General features: G+C 44.1%; 1 protein-coding gene across 3 annotated transcripts in view; it reads right to left on the bottom strand.

Annotated features, from left to right (window-relative positions):
- LOC139395256 (protein tyrosine phosphatase receptor type Ub) overlaps nt 1–15,903 on the bottom strand; it is a 343,039-nt gene that overhangs the window by 33,880 nt on the left and 293,256 nt on the right. For 2 of the 3 annotated variants that reach the window (XM_071142903.1, XM_071142905.1), the window contains exons 18-21: nt 9,615–9,691; nt 4,285–4,321; nt 3,278–3,375; nt 2,425–2,541 (exon numbers count right to left, since the gene is read on the bottom strand). In XM_071142903.1, the coding sequence (XP_070999004.1) occupies nt 2,425–2,541; nt 3,278–3,375; nt 4,285–4,321; nt 9,615–9,691 (329 nt within the window). Of the gene's footprint in view, nt 1–2,424; nt 2,542–3,277; nt 3,376–4,284; nt 4,322–8,164; nt 8,183–9,614; nt 9,692–15,903 lie in introns of all 3 variants that reach the window. The other variant, XM_071142902.1, reaches the window with a different exon arrangement.

The following is a 15,903-nucleotide window of genomic DNA, read 5'->3' as shown; positions in this document are numbered from 1 at the left end:
CAAGGAGGCATAAGGACTGCAGATGTCACCAGGGAAATAAATTGCAATGTCCGTACTGTGAGACTCCTAAGACAGCGCTACAGGGAGACAGGAGGGACAGCTGATCGTCCTCGCAGTGGCAGACCACGTGTAACAACACCTACACAGGATCGGTACATCCGAACATCACACCTGCGGGACAGGTACATGATGGCAACAACAACTGTCCGAGTTACACCAGAAATGCACAATCCCTCCATCAGTGCTCAGACTGTCTGCAATAGGCTGAGAGAGGCTGGACTGAGGGCTTGTAGGCCTGTTGTAAGGCAGGTCCTCACCAGACATCAATGACAACATAGTCGCCTATGGGCACAAACCCACCGTAGCTGGACCCAGACAGAACTGGCAAAAAGTGCTCTTCACTGACGAGTCGCGGTTTTGTCTGATTCGTGTTTATCGTCGAAGGAATGAGCATTACACCGATGCCTGTACTCGGGATCGATTTGGAGGGTCCGTCATGGTCTGAGGTGGTGTGTCACAGCATCATCGGACTGAGCTTGTTGTCATTGCAGGCAATCTCAACACTGTGTGTTACAAGGAAGACATCCTCCTCCCTCATGTGGTACCCATCCTGCAGGCTCATCCTGACATGACCCTCCGGCATGACAATGCCACCAGCCATACTGCTCGTTCTGTGCGTGATTTCCTGCAAGACAGGAATGTCAGTGTTCTGCCATGGCCAGCGAAGAGCCCAGATCTCAATCCCATTGAGTACGTCTGGGACCTGTTGGATCAGAGGGTGAGGGCTAGGGCCATTCCCCCAGAAATGCCCGGGAACTTGCAGGTGCCTTGGTGGAAGAGTCGGGTACATCTCACAGCATGAACTGGCAAATCTGGTGCAGTCCATCAGGAGGGGATGCACTGCAGTACTTAATGCAGCTGGTGGCCACACCAGATACTGACTGTTACTTTTGACCCACCCCCCTTTGTTCAGGGACACATTATTCAATTTATGTTAGTCACATATCTGTGGAACTTGTTCAGTTTATGTCTCAGTTGTTGAATCTTGTTATGTTCATACAAATATTTACACGTTAAGTTTTCTGAAAATAAACGCAGTTGACAGTGAGTGTTTCCTTTTTGCTGAGTTTATTATGTGACTTGTTAAAAGTCCAGCATAGATCCAGCAACAAATTGACACTATTGTTGAGTACAGCTACAGTGAAGCATGGACTACATGGTCCTGTGGGACTGGAATCCGCATGTGTGTTTAACTCTCCACCATGGATGTAACATTAACTCCAGCTGCAATCTGACTGCCAGATCTAGGCTTTACTCTGTTACTCTGTGCTTGAGGAGGCTCGTGCTCAATGGGGAACTAGGCGGCAGACGCATCACTGTAATTTCCTCCTTTGAGCCGAGTTGACAAAGTAAAGAAAATATTTGGAGAGAGAGAGACCCCCCCAAAAATGTACTCAGAAGACGAGGCTCATTGAAAACAAACTGTCAACTTCTCCTAAAATCTCTGCTTGATAAGTGGCGTACAGTAGTGCTCCCACGGAGAGTGTCGGCAACAGTGAAACAATAATGCTGTGTTTGTGCCACTGTCAATCCGCAAAGTTGCTCTGAGCTGCTCCATGGATAAACCCTGGTGTTGATTGACAGGATGGTCCACTGAGAGCAACGAACACTTCAAGTGCAGGCGCTGTCATTGTAGAAGCAGCAGTGCCTCAGCGGTGTGGGAGAGAGGGGGGAGGTATAAGTAGCTTGAGTTATTAAATCCTCTCACTCTAGGCATATTTAATCAGAGGGCCTTCGATGATCATCGTCTCTGAGTCACATCGGTCTGTACATCAGGAGCTGTTGTTTATTCTAATCTCTCTACATCGTATTTATGCATCATCAGGAAGTAAGACACTGTCTACTCAATTCAGCGTATGCCAACTGCTGCTGTCTCTGCAATCTTTATGAGTATTGAGAAGGAGACTGGTACAGGGGCCAACTCAGTAACAAAGGAGAGAAAATAACCATAGAGCCAGAGTATTATTTCTTACTATCACCTCTCTCTAGTCAGAGACAGGCTGCTATTTGTCAGCTAAGTGCCTTTATCACAGAGTCAAATAGGGCTAAGGGAGCCATGTTCTCTGGGTAGGATGCATTCACAACAGAAGCACCTCATAATTGAGACAGATTGAATGCTGGTTCTGTTCAGTTGGACTGATAAACACCACAGACTCTTTAATCGAAAACTGCTTGGAAACGCTGGCTGAATGGTATGTCTAAGCAGTGAAGCCATAAGAAACCAAAAATAAGGAAAGAATGAGGGAAAGATGCTTAGTAGTAGCTGGGATTTGTCCTGTATAAGTAAAAGCCATGTGATATTGGTCTTAGACGTAGACTGACTCAATGTCAAAACATGTGCAGGCACAGAATGTTTGGACTTACCCTCTCCATGGCAAAAGTACGAACGGTGTACTCTGAAAGTGTTTCCGTCTTCAGCAGTGTAATCTTGATGTCTCCATACATCTCACTGTCATCAGGCCAGTATTTACAGCATTTCACCTGGTCAACAGGGACAAATAACATTTGATCAAATGTGCATACAATGATAGTCACAGAAATTTGTTTGACCTTGTTCAAGGAACAGTGTTCCTTGTTGGTGAATTATGCTACCTACTGCTCAGCATTAAATACATTTAAGGAAAGAAGACACAGAACAATTATACTTACATTCAGCTCCAACAAAATCAACCAGTTCTTCCATATATAGAGGTGGTAACTATAGTAGTCTTTAATGATGGGGAACATAATATCTAGAACTGGGCCACCACTAATGTTTTCCATTAAGGCACAAAGGATTTAGTCATTTTTAATTTAGGTTAGATGTTATTTTGATTCAGCTGACAAACAATCCAGCGCTAGGAGGGAACAACAAAGTTAATGTACTGATATTGATAGAAACATTTTGTCATCTTAACAACTATGTCTATGTTTATGATTTCAGAAGAAAAAAAATGGGACTCTTACTATAGTATTTACATTCTGCTGGCGTTTCAATTGCTCTAACAATGATGTCTGTCTGAGCAAATAGCAAGGGACCTGAACACAGTAGAGAAAATTGAATTGTGTCCCCTTTTGCGCATATATATATATATATATATATATATATATATATATATATATATATATATATATATATAAAAAGTCTATGACTGGATGGATGGATTGCCGGCTAGATGGAAGCAATGGTGCTGGGGATAGGTGTGTGTGAGGAGAGAGGTGTGAGTGTGAGACTCACCCTGCCTACCTCTACCAGTTTAGTGATCATGACGATGCTGAAGCAGTTCTCCTGCCACACCATCCTCCAGAAGTCATACACTGTCTCCTGTTTGGGCCCTATGGGACAGAAAGGTAAAACCACCACATCAACCATCTCAGTCAAAAACAGTTTGCTGTAAATACAAATTATCAATATGACTAGGGCCTGGATTGTTTCCTGACCACGTGACCCGATACTACTGTACTAAGTCACTTTTCTTGGACACAGGATCAAGGTACATGCAGCTAGGTTATAAGTAGGGCCAAAGAGTTTTTCCTGGTCAGGTCGCATGCCCTACTATAAATCAAATCAAATTTTATTTGCCACATACACATGGTTAGCAGATGTTAATGCGAGTGTAGCGAAATGCTTGTGCTTCTAGTTCCGACAATGCAGTAATAACCAACAAGTAATCTAACTAACAATTCCAAAACTACTGTCTTATACACAGTGTAAGGGGATAAAGAATATGTACATAAAGATATATGAATGAGTGATGGTACAGAGCAGCATAGGCAAGATACAGTAGATAGTATCGAGTACAGTATATACATATGAGATGAGTATGTAAACAAAGTTGCATAGTTAAAGTGGCTAGTAATACATGTATTACATAAGGATGCAGTAGATGATATAGAGTACAGTATATACGTATACATATGAGATGATGATAATTAACGTTGTGCTGTACAGTGCTTCATGGCAGTGTTTATTGGTCTGTGCCAGCGAACAGTGGCTCAGTATGAGAAGTGACAGGTGAAACAGATCATGAGTCTCTCTCTCTCTCTCTCTACTAGGAGAGGGTTTAACTGATGCTAGGGTGTGTATCTACAACGTCCAAATATGCACGCACCCAAAAAGGAAACTGATGTATACACGAGCATGATGTGTCACTGTTGCTAGATCCTACCTGGAAGTTCATTGGGTAGGTTGGTCAACCTCGAATTATCACAAGCATCCAACTCCAGACATGGCGGAATACTCACCCTGAGTGGCTATGAAGTGGTTGGATCGATGGTAGCCCTGAAAAAGAGAACAGGGATGACATGCTGAGTAAGCTATCTGTGCCTCAGACAGCGCTTTCTCCCCTTCTCCTCCCTCCTTCTCCTCTCTCACTCCCTCTCTTCTAGCACGGATCACCCTTCCTTCTCACTACTGTCCAATTCCCTCAGTAACATCATGTTACCTGTCATTCCAACACCACTCACAAAAATTCCAGAGAGAATATGGTGTGCCGTCAGACACCCAAGTATACCCACAGTTTGGTGTGCATGCTAAATAACCCCTCCTAAAAGCACAACTAATTATGACGCCTGAGAAAAAGAGTTCCATCGTATGTCAGGCTTTACCTAAAAGCTGTCATCAACTTCTAAAAGCATGTGCAAATCCCCCCACACAGACGTCACAACAAACATGGTTACGATATAACAGAATGAGACAACACAAAACTTTGTTTGGCATTGAGAGAGATGAGAGAGAGACTGTAGTCCCAGAGTGATTCAGAACATCCACTTTGCCCATCGAAATTATGCTTTTCAGGATACTAAGCTACGTTTAAGTCCCATAAAAATAGCAATTTTTAAACATAAAAACATAAAAAGCAAATTTACTGTAATTCAACACATTTATAATTATAATCTCCTGCAATTCTACACATGTTGCAATAGGATGGTGAGAAATGTTAGCAGTGAGACTGACTAACAAAATCAATGGAGAAAGGTAATTCAACCACGATAACAAGTTTAGATAGCTGGCTGCTAAACTAACTTAACGATCTACAACATTTTAGCTGATATGGGCTAATTGACTTACTATCAGTGACTGAGATAACGAGAATAACTGCTGATGCACAACCTAATTTTGAAAATGCACTTTGTGTATTCTACTTTTCTAACTCGCAACGGTAAATTGAGACTAGCTTTTGTGTGTGTGTGTGTGTGTGTGTGTGTGTGTGTATGTGTGTATGGGGAGGGGTATCTAGATACAGTGGAGATGCGGTGCTCAACCAAAAGAGGAAAAAGCAAAGTTGAAAAAAAGGGATTCACAAAATATACGTGACTCGCTTCAGGAACCTAGGTGTTTGTAGTGCATCACTACTTCACATTATTTTTTTTATTTTTTTTAAATCTAACACTGCTTTTTTGAACGATATCAAAGTGTTCATCTCCACTTTCTGGAGGACCGAGTTTTGAAATCAGTGGAATGCCCGGGGGAATTAGAGTATGATAGCTAAGGAGATGGAGAACATTCTGGCCTTTGACTGCAAATAAGCAAAGGGAGTCGAAAAGAGAACACACAGAAAGCTGTTTAAAACACCTGTCTCCGTATTACATCTTCAAACTAAGGGTAACCATGGCATCCGTGACAGAGAGGAAGAAGCATCCATCCATGTATAGCATCCATCCATGTAAGATAGTCTAGCTAGCTTCATTTTCAGATATTACGTGTTTCTAATTTTGTTAGAAAGTTTAATTTTTTCATTTCAAGTTAAAGCGTACTGTTAGCTAGCAAGCTAACATAAGCTGGCTGGCTTGCTAGCAAACGCTACGTTTATGATCTGTGTAGTAATATTATTCGTATCTCAGAGCCATTTGCTTTGATAGTTATAGCCTAATGTTAACAAGCTAACATTGAAACTGGTTGGTTAGCTACCTGCAGATTCACACAGGGTAATGTTATGAGTTGGGATTATGGTTCATTGTTTAGCTAGCTAGCTACATGTCTAAAATAAAGACTACTACGCAATTAACCATTTCAATAGAACGTTCATGATGTCACTGCGACAATTGTCGATACTCGTAGCTGGTAAATTCGCTCCGGCTATCTACTCCGATTTCAGAGCTCCCTTTTTTTGCAAAAAAGCGTAATTCAATTGTTGCCAGCAGCGCAGTTAAAGTCACCAACGCTCTGGATAACAAAAAACAGTCTAACCAGCTCTGCTAGGGTGAGTAAAAATGGTCTGAGTGAGCTGTTCTCTGTCTGGAAGTAGCTAGCAAGCTAGCCAATGTTAGCCAGTTAGCTTGTGAGCTTGACTGCTGTTAGGTCAAAACACTCGGATCAACCCTACTCCTCGGGCAGAGCGTCCAGTGAGCTCGCTGAAAGCTCAGAGAACAAAACGCTCTGAATTTACGAACGGACAATCTGACAACACTGAGTTTACGAAATCCCAGGGTGCACTCTGGCACTCCAGATTGAATTTATGAATACACCCGTAGTATAAACCAGCCTTTAGTCTTGAAATCTTTGGATGTTTAGTACATGGCCTCACATGTGAATCCTTAAAGAGAAGGGTGGTGCTAAGTTTTAAGAGGGTGAGAACGATGTTGAATGGGTGTAGACAAAGAAGAGCTCTCCAGTAGGTTCACCAAAATATTCAAGTGCCATATTCTCAAAAGTGAGGTTACAAGCGTATCAACATTCAAAGAATAATTACTTTCCCATTGTTCCTCAACTGTACTGTATGATATACAATTTTCTAGCTCTGAGTGTCTACTTTTATCCAATGTGAAAAACACAAATTCAGGGCCTCCCGGGTTGCGCAGTGGTCTAGGGCACTGCATCGCAGTGCTAGCTGTGCCACCAGAGACTCTTGGTTTGCGCCCAGGCTCAGTTGCAGCTGGCCGCGACCGGGAGGTCCGTGGGGTGACGCACAATTGGTCTAGCGTCGTCCAGGTTAGGGAGGGTTTGGCCGGTAGGGATATCCTTGTCTCATCACACACCAGAGACTCCTTTGGCGGGCAGGGCACAGATCACGCTGACCAAGGTCGCCAGGTGCACGGTGTTTCCTCCGACACATTGGTGCGACTGGCTTCCAGGTTGGATGCGCGCTGTGTTAAGAAGCAGTGCGGCTTGGTTGGGTTGTGTTTCGGAGGACCTTAGTCTCCCCCGAGCCCGTACGGGAGTTGTAGCGATGAGACAAGATAGTAACTACTAACAATTGGATACCATGAAATTGGGGAGAAAAAGGGGGTAAATAAAAAATAAATAAAACACTCATTCAAATGTTGCTACTTAACCCCGAATCGAGACGGTCGGTCACATTTATATTCATAGCCACAATGATTGCTCAGATGAAGTTGTACAACTTGAGTGCAGTGAGTCAACAATCAACATCAAACAATGTTTATGGGTGACAATGCCGTGAAGAGGCAGAGGGACCACATCACTGTACAGTAGGCTATAAGAAGTAGTTTGTCAACAGAACATAACTCATTGTTACTTCCCCCTAGAAAGACAACCTGGCATCTGTTGTGTCACCCTCAAAAAAAAGTGCAGAAATGCAGGTATACGCATTGAAACGCAAAAGGGACAAGTGTGTAATGGAGATGAATGACTGTCACAGTGAATGGGTGCAGTGAGCCCAACTTCCCACGATTCGCTGGGGCCCTGGGCAGCACAATCAGCATGTCCATGGCATTTACGCACCTCAACCAGTCATAGTGGCAACCGTAACCTCCTGGTTTTTGACCTCATGTAAGCACAAGAAATATAATGACACAGGGACACTTGTCACATGCTGGAGATGACAGGGCATGCCAGTGGGTATGGTGACGATGACACAGCTCTATATGCTTACAGGTCACAAATGGTTGTCTTTTATTCAGATATGGTAGAGAAAAGAAAGAGACAAACATCTAAGATTCAATGGCAGATAAAAGGAAAAGAGATGGCAACCCTCAGAGTTTCTTCACTCTGCTGCAATCTGAACATTGTGACACCTTGGAGAAGCTTGCTTTGTGCCAACTCTGAATCCAGGCTCCCAAACACTAGACTGAAGAGTTTGAATTTTGAAGGAGGGATGTACTGCATGGGAAAGAGGGAAAAGAAAGGGATGGCAGACAGAAGAAAGAGCAGTGAAGTACTTACTTCCCTGTTAATCCGAATCTACAGGGTCCAAAGTCGAGTAGGTGGGGAAGGTAGTAGAAAAAGAAGAGAGAAGAGATAGAAGCTAGTTAATGAAATAAATCTAAGGAGTTAAAGGTTGCAGTCAGGAGGAGAACCTGTATAGAGGGGTGTGCTTGTTTACATACAGTATGTGAGACTGAGTGTGTGTTTTGTGTGTGCACGTACATTTGTTCATGCTGCCATGTGTGTGGATTGCTTTGGACGGTCTCCCTATTTAACAAATTAGAGGCTGTCATATAGCATTCACTTGCTGAGTGTGGTGATGGAAAATACTGCACTGTATGTACTACAACACATGACAAACACAGGCAGCTGCCAAGCATGCATATAACACACACACACACACACACACACACACACACACACACACACACACACACACACACACACACGATGGGTGACAAAGAGATCAAATCAAATGCTAAAGAGAAAAACAATCTGAGAGCTCACTTCTTCAACCTCTGCTTTAACAAACAGAAAACACATTTCAGAGAGAGGCTAAACTTTTCCATGTAACCTCTGGTGAAATAGTAATGGGCTCTCCACAAGTACTCCCCTGTGGCAACGTATTCATCATTCAGGGCCAGGGCTAGCCTTGTCAGGGGCCAACTTGGCACTACAGCAGGCAGCACCCAAGCATCGAGTTGCATGTCTCTAATGATGCTTGGTCTCCCTGTGCCCTGACACTAATTGGCACCCTCACAATGGCAGGAGTCAAAATAGGACAGCATTCTCAAGTGCCCTCTCTATGCTAATGAAGTCCCCTAAAAGCATTTCTCAAGTCCACTCGCTCTCTATCTCTCCCGGCTAAATGATGTAAAAAGGAGTGCTTGCACCTTTCCGACGAGGCGTTTTAGACAAGTTTGTCTCTTATGAGGGAATAATGTACATTCATGAGTGTACAGTCCAACAAATGGATGATGCATGTTGCTCTACGGGTGACACATTCTAGTTGATGCAGATGGAAACAAGAAGTACAGTGAAGTGAAGGTGAGCAGCCAAAGAGATCATGTCACAGAGCTGCTCCCCATCCATCTAGGGATTGAACAACATCAATCCAGTATATTCAATTCAGAGGGATTGGGGGATTTTACAAAGGGCTTTACCTCCAGGACTTGGTATTATAAAATTAATTTATTGTCTATTTATAGCATTGGATAAGGGGTTGTAGAGGTAGTCACCAAACAGACATGACATCTGGCTAGAATGCCAAGAGGTGGAGCCTGGTGTTTCCAGGAACAGGAATAACCTCTCACAGGTAAATCTGGGGTACCGTATTGCTTAAGGCAACACTAAATACTGTGAAATGGACAGTGGTTATTCAGAAAGGAATAAGTAATGACTTGATGAGTTTCCCAGTATAACACTGTGATTGGAAAGGATTCTGAGCAGAAAGGACGGTGAGACTTACGTCTATGTAGTTGGCGTTGATGTAGTCAGAGTTGGGGTCTCCCAGGAGTGGGTGGAGCTTGACTCTGTGGCGGTCGTCTGGAATGGACACAATGGGATAATCACATCTCAGCCATGTTTCCAATTACATTACAGTACATCCACATAATATACAGCTCAATTAAAATAACACATCCATATATTTTTTTTTACATTTTATAAAAATACCTATACATAAAATAACACATTTATTGTAGTAACTTGACAAGGAATGCCTACACGCATTTCAAAATTACTTTCAAGCTAAGAAATAAAAGGCGTACAGCCATGTACACCCGGCTCCTGAGTGGCGCAGCGGTCTAACGCACTGCATCTCAGTGCAAGTTCGAATCCAGGCTGTATCACATCCGGCCGTGATTGGGAGTCCCATAGAGCGGCGCACAATCGGCCCAGCGTCATCCGGGTTTGGCCAGGGTAGGCCGTCATTGTAAATAAGAATTTGTTCTTAATAAGTAAAAGGTTAAAGAAAAAAAGAAAAAATATAGACTGATAGACTTGTGGTGTTAGTGTTGGGACATCAGATCTCGTTGAAAAGAAATAAGGACTGTCATATATATTTTGTTTGTTTACATTTACTGTAGCAGAAGTTCTAAAGTGTTGTGAAGAAGAGAACACTGATGTGGTTTACTTGTTTAAGCTTGTGTTTTTTCTTACATGGGGGATTGAAATTAACGGGGGTGAAGTGTTAAATTGTGGACACTATATGAATAATTACATTGAATAGGAATTGTACTTACCTACAGTACAGTACGATTGCTATTCATGTGTGCATGGTTATTATTGGCATTGGCCGTGACCTTTCCCCTTGGATGATGTCATTACCCCGAGTCGGATCTGTACAATGCGACTCTACCACATGTGGGCTGTATCATTTGGCTGTGTTTGTACCGTTTGTACATTTAAATTATATAGATAGATAGATAGATAGATATCTATCTCTCTATCTATCTATCTTCTGGTTGATCTGGCACTCAGAACATGATTTCACTTTGTTTTCTACGTCCTGATCCATGTTAGGCCACCAGATGTAAGATCTGGCTAAACTTTTCATCCGGGAGATGATTTGTGAATGGCCAGGGGGTGGAATAACCACTCTGGACCCCCAGAGTATGCAGCCATCATGCACACTAAGCTCAGTTTTGTGCTTTGCATAAGGTCTCAGTCCATCATCCTCTATGACAGGAGGCCAACCTGGTATCTTTTTACTTGGGCCAGGATAGGATCCCAGTCTGCCCACTATTGGATCCGTTTGTCATTCACAGGTCAGTTTGACAATCTCTACAATCTCTAAATCGTCTCGGGAGGCACTACAGTTGTGGCGGGCATCTCTAGTAGCGGGAGACGGCTGAGCATGTCTGCGTTTGAATTGTCCTTCCCTGCTCTGTACACTATAGTGTTTTCTTAAGCTGACAGTGTTAGGGCCCAGCACTGTATCCTTGCTAAAGCCATGGGAGGAATGCATCTTGATTCACTAAATAGGGTCATCAGTGGTTTGTGGTCAGTGCATATGGTGAAATGACAACCATAGCGGTACTGATGAAAGCGTTTCACAGCAAAGACTATTTGCCAGACCTTCCTTGTCCAACTGTGAATAACCTTTCTTAGCACTCGTCAGCGTGCTTGATGCAAATCCAATGGGTTTCTCTGACCTGTCCTCTATCTAAATGAGAGATTACTGCCCTAACACTATAGGGCGAGGAGTCACATGACGTGATGATCGCTTTGTCTTGGTCAAAATGAACCAGCAGTTGTGCTGGATTGTAGTAGCGCTTTCACTTCCTTGAAAGCTTTCTCTTGTGCTGGCCCCCACTTCCATTTAGTCTTTGTGGAGCAGCTGATAAAGTGGAGCCAACACTGTTGACAGCTCAGGGAGGAACTTACCATAGTAGTTCACCATGCCCAGGAACGACCTGAGCTCAGACACGTTCTTGGGGTTTGGAGGATCCTTGATTTCCCTGACTTTGTCCTCCATAGGACACAGACCCTGCGCTGTGATCTTGTGACCTAGGTATGTCATACTCTGTGCATGGAATGTGCACTTGCTACGCTTCAGGCGCAGCCCTGCCTCGGAGAATCTCTTTAACACCTGGTCCAGATGGTGGAGTTGCCACTGTAACCAGGATGTCATCCAGGTACACTGCTACATGAGGGATCCCCTGCAGCAGACTGTCCTTTGTCCTCTGGAAAATGGCTGGACGTCACACTGGAAACCAAGCGGTTGTACCTGAACAAGCCTTTGTGCGTGTTGACTGTGAAATACTCTTTTGAGACCTTGTCCAGGAGGAGCTGTTTGAAGGTGTGACCCATGTCAAGCTTTGAGAACGTCCTGCCTCCTGCAAGCGTCATGAACAGGTCCTCCACCTGCAGCAGCGGGTAAGCATCCAGCCTAGAGGCCCAGTTGATGGTGAGTGTGTAGTCCCCACATATACGCACCATGCCGTCACTTTCAGAACGGGAATGATTGGAGCTGCCCAACGGGAGAACTGAATGAGAGTAATGATGTCTATTTCCTGCAGCCGCTCCAACTCATCCTCAACTTTCTCTTTCATGGCGTAAGGCGTTGTCCTGGGATTGAAAAAGTGAGGCTTGGCCTGAGGATACGTGAACAGCTTAACTGCAGTGTGCCCAGTTCATCTTTGAAAATCTCAGGGTAATTATGAATGACATCCTTAGTCACTTGTGTGTGTTTTCTCTCACCCCAGTTCAGTTGTATTTTAGTGAGCCAGTCATGCACTAGTAAACTAGGCCCATTCCCTTTCACCACCAGGAGCCGTGCTCTCGCTTCCTGATTGTTGTATGCAATGTCCACATCTAGAGCGCCCAGCAATGTTATGGTCTCCCCGGTGTACGTACGCAGTCTGATCCCTGCCGGTGTGAGGGCTGAAGCCTGTTTTGAGCCCCACATTTCTTTGTAGGTCTCCTCACTGAAACCAGAGGCAGAGGCCCCTGTGTCAACCTCCATCCTCATCTGCTTTCCATCTACCTCCACTGTAGCATAGACAGGCTCTGCGCACAGCTCACTCACATTAAACATGTTGTAGGACCAATGCTCGTCCTCCTCTGTGCTCTCTAAGTGGTATGCTGCTGACTGCAGCTTCTTAGTTGTGAACTTGCCCTGCCCAGTCTGCCCACCCTCTGGCTTGCTCCTAGGACCCCTGCATTTTTTTGCTAAATGTCCCTTTTTGTTGCAATTGTGACAAAGTATCCTTGAACTTAGATGGTTTGCATAATGTGTTCCCCCACATCTGAAGCATTCCACTGCTTTTCCCGTTTTTCCTGCCACCTCTTTTGTCACCTGATGCACTGCACAACTTCCACTTTCTGCCTTTTGAATATTTTTAGCATTACTAGCGGCCATCTCCATCCCTTGAGATAGTTCCAATAATCTCTTGAAAGTCAGTGTGGCTTCCCCCAGCAAACGGTACTGTCTGCTGTCCTCATTAATGCCACAGACTCATCTGTCACAGAGCACGTCCTCTAACATAGCCCCAAACTCACAATGTTCAGAGAGTTAACATAATTCAGTTAACAAACTGACCTGTTTTCCAAAAATGGCAGTTGAACTTGAACCTATGGACAATCACTGAAGGCTTTGGATTGGGGTGAGTTTTAACGAGAGCCACAAAAATAATTTATCCCGGTCTCGTGGTGTAGCCAAATTCCTCATTAGCTTGTAGGTTTTAGCCCCACACACACTCAAGAGAATACATTGCCGTTTAGCCTCATCTGTAATTCCATTTACCAAGAAAAAGTGTTCCAACCTTTCCACATATTTTGCCCAGTCCTTGTTCTAATCCACAAACTCAGTGATAGTCCCAAACATTGCTATGATAACGACAACTTGTCCTTGATCGTCACCATCAGTGTTTCCCTCCAGCGATGGCTGCTCTCCGTCACTCATTAGCTAGCTAGCTAGCTAGCTAGCTAGCTGACTCCCTCCACTGTTTCTTAGTTAGCTAGCACATTGATACATGCTGATACATGCTGATCAAGATTTATCCTCGTCACCAAAAAGAGTGTAGTAACTTGACAAGGAATGCCTACACACATTTCAAAATTACTTTCCTTTACTTTCAACCTAAGAAATAAAATGTGTACAGCCATGTACAAACGCCACAAATACAGCCAAACGATACAGCCCACTCAACATGTGGTAGAGTCGCATTGTACAGATCCGACTCGGGTGATGACATCATCCAAGGGAAAAGGTCACAGTCAATGCCAATAATATCCATGCACACATGAATAGCAATCATACTATACTGCAGGTAAGTACAATACATATTCAATGTATTATTTCCACAATATAATATATACATATAAACACAACATGAAACAATTTCAAAGCCTTTACTGAGTTCATATATGGAAATCAGTCAATTGCAATTAATTCATTGGGCCCTAATCTATGGATTTCACATGACTGGGAATACAGATATGCATCTGTTGGTCAGAGATACCTTAAAATAAATGTAGGGCCGTGGATCAGATAACCAGTCAGTATCTGGTGTGACCACCATTTGCCTGTTACAATGCAACATATCTCTTTCGCATAGAGTTGATCAGGCTGTTGAATGTGGCCTGGGGAATGTTGTCCCACTCCTCTTCAATGGCTGTGCGAAGTTACTGGTTATTGGCGGGAACTGGAAGAGGCTGTCCTACACGTCAATCCAGAGCATCCCAAACAGGCTCAATGGGAAGACATGTCTAGTGAGTATGCAGGCCATGGAAGAACTGGGACATTTTCAGCTTCCAGGAATTCTGTACAGATCCTTGCGAAATGGAGCCATACAATATCATGCTGAAACATTAAGTGATGGGGGTGGATGAATGGCACGACAAATAGGGCTCAGGATCTTGTCACGGTATCTCTGAGCATTCAAATTGTGATTGATAAAATGCAAGTGTGTTCATTTTCCATAATGTATGCACACCCATACCATAACCCAACCACCTCCATCGGGCACACGCTGTCTGCCATCTTCCCGGGACAGTTGAAACCAGGCTTCATCCGTGAAGAGGACACTTCTCCAGCGTGCCAGTGGCCATCGAAGGTGAGCATTTGCCCACTGAAGTCGGTTACGACGCCAAACTGCAGTCAGGTCAAGACCCTGCTGAGGACAACGAACACACAGATGACCTTCCCCGAGACAGTTTCTGACAGTTTGTGCAGAAATTCTTTGGTTGTGCAAATCCAAAGTTTCATCAGCTGTCCGTGTGGCTGGTCTCAGATAATCCTGCAAGTGAAGAAGCCGGATGTGAAGGTCCTTGGCTGGCGTGGTTACACATGCTATGGGGTTGAGGCCAGTTGGACATACCACCAAAATTCTCTAAAACGATGTTGGAGGCAGCCAATAGTAGAGAAATGAACATTCAATTCTCTGGAAACAGCTCGGTGGCTATTCCTGCAGTTAGCATGCCAATTGCACCCTCCCTTAAAACTTGAGACAACTGTGGCATTGTGGTGTGTGACAAAACTGCACATTTTAGAGTGGCCTTTTATTGTCCCCAGCACATGGTACACCTGTGTAATGATCATGCTGTTTAATCAGATTCTTGATATGCCACACCTGTCAGGTGGATGGATTATCTTGGCAAAGGAGAAATGCTCACTAATAGGGATGTAAACAAATTTTGTGCGTATGGAAAATGTTTTGCCATAATTTATTTCAGCTCATGTCAACATGGGACCAACACTAAGGAAATCAGTCAATTGAAATACGTAAATTAGGCCCTAGTCTATGGATTTGTAACACCCTGATCTGTTTCACCTGTCTTTGTGCTTGTCTCCGCCCCCCTCCAGGTGTCGCCCATCTTCCCCATTATCCCCAGTGTATTTATACCTGTGTTCTGTTTGTCTGTTGCCAGTTCTATTTGTTTCGTCAAGCCTACCAGCAGGTTTCCCCATGCTCCTGTCTTTCTCTAGTTCTCCCGGTTTTGACCATTCTGCCTGCCCTGACCCTGACTGCCGTTCCGTACCTTGTCACACCGCCCTGGATTACTGACCTCTGCCTGCCCTGACCCTGAGCCTGGCTGCAGTTCTGGACCTTTCGGACTCTGCTCTGGATTACTGACCTCTGCCCACCCTTGACCTGTAGTTTGCCTGCCCCCCATATTTTTTTAATAAACTTTTGTTACTTTGAAACCATCTGCATCTGGGTCTTCTCCTGAGCCTTGACAGATTTTACAGTATTGGGAATACAGATATGCTTCTGTTGGTCACAGATAGGGCTGTTGCGACAATGACCGCA

The sequence above is a fragment of the Oncorhynchus clarkii genome, chromosome 3 (assembly GCF_045791955.1).
Source record: "Oncorhynchus clarkii lewisi isolate Uvic-CL-2024 chromosome 3, UVic_Ocla_1.0, whole genome shotgun sequence".
NCBI classification, from domain to species: Eukaryota; Metazoa; Chordata; class Actinopteri; order Salmoniformes; family Salmonidae; genus Oncorhynchus; species Oncorhynchus clarkii.
The sequence above is the reverse complement of the archived record's forward strand: the minus strand, read 5'-3'. Positions and strand labels throughout refer to the sequence as shown.